Source organism: Poecilia formosa, unplaced genomic scaffold (genome assembly GCF_000485575.1).
Source record: "Poecilia formosa unplaced genomic scaffold, Poecilia_formosa-5.1.2 Scaffold441, whole genome shotgun sequence".
In the NCBI taxonomy this organism is placed as follows: Eukaryota; Metazoa; Chordata; class Actinopteri; order Cyprinodontiformes; family Poeciliidae; genus Poecilia; species Poecilia formosa.
In genome coordinates, this window is record NW_006800380.1 from 277,225 (window position 1) to 283,231 (window position 6,007).

At 42.9% G+C, this 6,007-nt stretch overlaps 1 protein-coding gene and 1 long non-coding RNA gene across 3 annotated transcripts in view; both read left to right on the top strand.

Annotated features, from left to right (window-relative positions):
- The window catches only part of ankrd34bb (ankyrin repeat domain 34Bb), a 41,366-nt gene extending 36,844 nt beyond the window's left edge, over nt 1–4,522 (top strand). For both annotated transcript variants that reach the window (XM_007577428.2, XM_016663743.1), the window contains exons 2-3: nt 2,303–2,566; nt 2,662–4,522. In XM_007577428.2, coding sequence (XP_007577490.1) covers nt 2,364–2,566; nt 2,662–4,108 — 1,650 coding nt within the window. In that variant the 5' untranslated portion in view covers nt 2,303–2,363 and the 3' untranslated portion in view covers nt 4,109–4,522. The remainder of the gene's footprint in view (nt 1–2,302; nt 2,567–2,661) is intronic.
- A 126-nt stretch (nt 4,523–4,648) lies between these two features.
- LOC107833747 (uncharacterized) overlaps nt 4,649–6,007 on the top strand; it is a 22,065-nt gene continuing 20,706 nt past the window's right edge. The window contains exon 1 of the long non-coding RNA XR_001659515.1: nt 4,649–4,731. This is a non-coding gene — a long non-coding RNA (uncharacterized LOC107833747). The remainder of the gene's footprint in view (nt 4,732–6,007) is intronic.

Here is a 6,007-nt window from a genome sequence, read left to right on the forward strand (position 1 = left end):
CACTTAGTGTTAGTTACACACCAGTTTTTGCTGTGGTTAAAAATGTGGCAAACTGCTCAGTAAAAAAAAAAGAAAAAGAAAGCCTTCCACCATGAAGACAATGTGGAGGTTCATCCTCAGAACAGGTTGTTGTTCTGGTGAATCAGAGCTTCTTCTGAGACAGGAAAGTCTTTAGGTTTTCTAATACCTGAACCCTGGCTTCCTCTTTCATCTTACCCCGTGTGTATTTAAACCCACCTGTTGTCTTTGTCTCTGGTCGGATCCTCGTCGTGTTAAGTCGTGTGTTCCTCGTGTTGCTGTTCCCCATCCGTGGATATTCATCATTTTCATCTACATCCTGGGTCTGCCTGTATCCTCGTTCTCACCACCACAACCATAAATCATGACAGTAGTATCCGACCAGACTAACGGTGAGAAAAGCAAGATGCGGACCCAGTTTAGACGGTGGAGCGCTTGGCGGTGTTTTGGAGCGGTCCCCTTGGAAGAGTTCTGCGGCGGAGCTGTGTTGTGGGGATCGCGGCTGGCGATCCCCCCCGGAGTGGGGTCCCGCCATCACCGCTGCCCTGAGCCGCTGGAGGTCCGGGGCCCCCTGCAGCTGTCTCCGGTTCCCTCGCCGAGGCGGCTTCTGTCTCCGCCCCCAGAGTTCCCCGTGCCCGCTGCTGACGAGCAGCCTCCTGAGTCCACTGTGGCTCCGCCCCCCGAGTTTACGGATGAGTCTCCACCTCCCTGTGCTCCGCCCCCCGAGTTTCCTGAGCCTTCCGAGTTTCCTGTGCCCGCTCCTCCTGACTTTGCGGATTTGGCTTCTCCACCCTGGCTCCCTGAGCCTCCGAGCCCTCTTCCCGAGCTCCCTGAGCCTCCAGAGCCTCCAGCCGGCCTTCCTGCCGGCCCTCCAGAGCCTCCTTGAGTCTGCTTTCTGCGCCGGCGACGCTTCCCGGTTCTCCGCCCACCCAATTGGGTAGTCTTTTGTTCTGGACTCTGGCCCTCCTTCTATCGCCCCTCCACCCACCCTCATGGGTTGTTTTTTGTTTCTTGGACTGTTTCTTTTTTGTGGGTGTCTGGTAGCCGCCCTTGGGGGGGCGGGGGGGTACTGTCATGATCCGTTTTCTGTGTTTATTTTTGAGTTGTTTCTGTGTTATTATCTTGTTCCCTGTGAGTCTCTGTCTCTGCGTCTTCCCCATTGATTGTTCCCAGGTGAGTCTTGTTCCCTTGATTACCCCGTGTGTATTTAAACCCACCTGTTGTCTTTGTCTCTGGTCGGATCCTCGTCGTGTTACGACGTGTGTTCCTCGTGTTGCTGTTCCCCATCCATGGATATTCATCATTAAATTCATCATTTTCATCTACATCCTGGGTCTGCCTGCGTCCTCGTTCTCACCACCACAACCATAAATCATGACATCTTTGGCATACTCAGCTTAATTAAAACGAGTTTATGAAGAAAACTATATTAAGTCGCAACAAACAGAGCCTCCGTGCAGTTATAACATGAAGTTGAATGATTGTTATAGTAATAATCATGTCACCATAAAATTAATAAAATGACTATTTCTGAAACCAACATAAGTTTGTTTATGTGTACTGTTAAACGAAGATAATTAGCATTTGAAAGCAAACTTGCCACCAGCTAGCAACACGTTAGCAACCTTCGTCCCTTAGGGTTTTTATTGTGAACCACATTTATTTTCCATCTAGTCCAGTTGTGTTGTCTAACTCAGACTATGACGTCACCAGCTTGAATTTACCAAAACTACCAAGGCCCTCTTTACTTTTAAGGCGATATTATGCGAGTAAAATGCCAACTTTGATTCAGAGCCTTTCTTCTCCTCCCCAGCTTCAAGGCTCTTCTTTATGGCGCTTTAAAAAAAAACTGAGTGCATTACCGCCACCATCTGGTCTGGAGTGTGAACTGGAGTTAATGCCGTTGTTGCGTTTTCTTATTCAGTATTCATATTCACAATGAACCGCAATTTTTGTTAGATAGCTGTGTTCGTTATATTGCTAACGTTAAAGTTATAACTTCTTCTCTGGGTTAGAACAGTGCTGCCTACACACAAGAACTCGCTGGTATGTAGGAATACAGAGAGTTGGTCACTTTAAGGTAAAAACAAGAAGTAGCTTCCAGTCCAGGGGGGCCACGGCTGACTCTGTGGGCGGGCAATGCCCACCCATGCCGCCGGGCCCTGTATGCTATTATCAGTGCACCAAATGGTGACGTTTATGTTTGAGTTGTACATTGTCCCTTTTTAAATAAAGTTCATTTTTAAAAATCAACAGACTGTTTCTTGTTTTGTCATTTTTATAGGAGCTGAATCTTTCACGCCATTCACCAAACAAGAAACAATTCTGCATAAAGGGTTGCTGCAATGAATGAATCAACTGAAGTGATTATGGATGGTAGTTCCCTGCTCAAGGCAGTCTACCATAGTCGACTGCGTCTGACTCGGCTGCTCTTAGAAGGAGGTGCTTATATAAATGAGAGTAATGAATATGGAGAGACACCCCTTATGGTAGCTTGTAAGACACAACTCACAAATCCACAAACTGTACCTAAGCCTAAGATGGTTCGGTAAGTTGTCTGGAAACTCTTCAATACTTTAGTTTCTCAAATGTTTAAATGTTTGAATGTTTGTTGACAAATATGGTGACATTTGTTCCCCAAAGGTATCTTCTAGAAAATGGTGCTGATCCAAACATTCAAGACAAGACGGGGAAAACGGCTTTGATGCATTCGTGCCTTGAACAAGCTGACCCTGAGGTTCTATCCCTTCTGCTGGATAGTGGAGCTGATCCAGCACTGGAAGATCATGCGGGATTATCAGCATTAGTTTATGCAGTGAATTCAGGAAACAGAAAAATTCTTAGTGTACTTCTGGATGCTTGTAAAGCAAAGGGTAAGGAGGTTATCATTATCACTACCAGCAAAATGGCTTCTGACCATCAGATGACAAAACAGTACCTCAACGTCCCACCCTCTTCTCTTTCGGGATGTCTGTCTTATACTTCAGTATGTAGTTATAGATCTCCATATGAGTCCCAGACTGAAACTCTTCCACACAGTTCCTCAGCTACTCCTTCTCTCCAAACCTGCTGCTCTCTTCTTGGTCCCAGTATGATTATGTTTCAACCAGGTTCTTCAGCCCAACCACTGAGTCCTATACATATTTCTGACTTGGATAAACAACTTTATCCTTACAAGGTACAAACTGAACAGAGATCTAAGAGTCCCTCCTTGCTGCTCCAACAAAATCAAGCCTGTTCTCTGATAGAGGAACCAGTGGAAAATACTCTTGAGGAGGAGGAGCTATCAATCAGATTAAAGGCTCTTGGCATACAAAGAACACCTCCAGCTGTTTCAAGGCACCACAGCATTGATGTTAAAGATGGAACAGGGTTCCCAAAGTCTCTAGACCACATATCAGGAAATGAGAATGCTGAGAAAAGACGGAGAGGCCTTGGCAGAAAGATGTCATATGATAGTGCTGCAAGTTCTTTGCATGCCTTATCGCATCCAAACCTGCATCAGGATAGCCTCCCTTTTCCTAGTGAATCCAGTGCAGTGGATGAAGATTCCTCTGACTGTCTTAGGCAGCTGAATATCTCCAGTCTACAAAATGTAGTGAACCGCAGGAACATTGGGATGGATCACTACAGTTCCGACTCACAGTTGCTGCAAGTTGGCAGTTGGGAAAAAATTCTCAAAAGTGGTGGAGGAGCTGCATCAGAAAGGCACAAACAGATGAACAGCAGACATTTTACTTTGTCTGAAACTATGGGTTCTTTGGAGATTTTTGTTCCAAGGCGAGGTGCTGCTGGTCTCAAGAGAAGAGGCTCCGGGGCCCTACTTCTGGATCGTATTGCCCACACTCGCCCTGGGTTCCTTCCTCCTTTGAATCCTCATGCTCCTATTCCAGATATTAGGGCTAGCCCCAGCTTTTCCTTCAGTTGTAGTGGGGGGAATGGTGTTCTGACAGGGTCAAAATCTGTTTTGCCCAGTGTACCTGCTTGTCCTCAGGATCTAAAAATTAAAAAAATGTTGTGGAGACGCCACTCAATGCAAAGTGAACAAATAAAACAGCTTGCTAGCTTTAGGGAAACTCTTGGAAACTGAAAACTGTTGTACCTGTCAGGAGTAAATGCATATATTTACAGCACTGCGTATGGCACTATTCCAGTTAAATAAAAGTCAAAGTCAAGTGATTAAAAAAGAAAGACAGACTTGATGTGTGACGCCTGCACTTCTATTTTACAGTGCAGGCTAAATATCAAAAAGCTCAGTCCAGTTCCACAAACTGTGAAAAATGTAGAGAAAATTGTGGACCTTCTTCTGGGCCTTTTTTTCTAAAATATATTTGGTGCTGTTGAGACGCTTTACCAAGGTCGAGAAAGAGTCACATGCTGTTAGACAAAAGGCCCATAGTAAAGAGTTACATTTTTGATACTGTTAGACGCTAAGGCTCATTCCTCAGAGAAACAGAAACTTATCAGGGACACAGAGACAAAGTGACAGAGACAGGGAGTGTCTTCAGTCCATATAATCAGCTACCCTCCTCCTTCTCCTCGACGCTGCACAGACTTTTTTAGAAACTCTTCTCGGATGTAATGGTAAAGTGTCTCCTTTCAGTGCTGAAAGTTAATAAAATAAGTAAAGTCTGAATGTTTTTCTTGGCTGAATTTATGCTCCGTGTGTCAATACAAATTATGATTCATTGATTAGGATTTTCATTCTCAACAGTGCTTAAGTTTTATTCCCACGTTACAAGCATTGCGTGGTTCAATTTGTTCATTGCCATGCACATTAGGTGAAAAACAAACTGGTATCTAAATGAGCTACAATCTAGTTTAAAAAATGCTGGGTTACTCAGTAACATAAAGTAGTTAATTGAAGGCAAACCTCTAAAGCTTTTGTTGTGTTAAACATTACAAAGTCAAAACGTAAAATACAGAAATAAGAAACTGTATTATCTCTAGTTACATGTTAAGCAAGGGCAAAAATCCCATCTCATTATTGGGGGGGACCATAAACAGGAAAATTTCTTAAGAGCAGTTTTGTGGGTCGGCGAAGTTCCATTGAAATATAACATAAAATGTGGTTTAAAAAGTTTTTACACCACATTCAAGCTGCAGGACCAAAAATGACCAGTAATGCACATCAAACAGGTTTTATTCTCTGTAAGCAGCCTGCAGAGAACTAAAACTAAAAGTCAAATGTTCATGTGTTTTGTTCAGTCTGACTGATCTAGTCTCTGCTACACCTTCACAAAAACTTAAGGTTCTAAATACAAAAACTTTAATGAGTAACTCCTCTTAATAAAATTCCTCACAAACATTGATTTATTGAAATGGCTTCCAATACAAGTTATGGCCTATTTAAATTATAACTTGTTAAGTTGCTTTATTTGTAAGCCATTTTTAGTTTTGTCATGTCCTGGGTGACTGAGAACAAATAAGTAGATAGAAATGAATATCTGAGGCGTATCATAACTTAAACGTAACACTTAAAGCACCAGGGTTTATATAGAAAAATATTCAGATTTATGTTGGCTCTATGTTGAAGACAGTGAGAAATAAAGGCAGCTTTCTGTTTGTTTGTTTTTTCTATCTGTTCTCTCTTCTGTTCTTGGCTCCCACACACAGAGCTGGGTCCACTTGCTCAGCCCCTCTATCCCGTTTCAAACTCTTCTAACTAAAACTTAAAGAGCTAAATATGAATTCTACCTTTAACAAAAAAGCTAAAGTCTTGTTAAGCTTAAGTTTGTAATGAAAAAACAAACTGCAGTTTGATTTTTATTGTTAATGTGTTTCTTCCCACTGAGCAGTGAAAGTAATTAAAATGTTTACATGTCTTTTCCTGTTAAGTATTTACTTACTCGAGGGGATTTGTGATGCAGAACTACAGCTAATAATGGGCTCTTTGCACCTCAGCTTCCGCGTTCGGGGTAAAGCGGCTCGATTGTTTCCGATCCAATACAAAGCACCTAATGTAAATATAATTTACATTAGGTGCTTT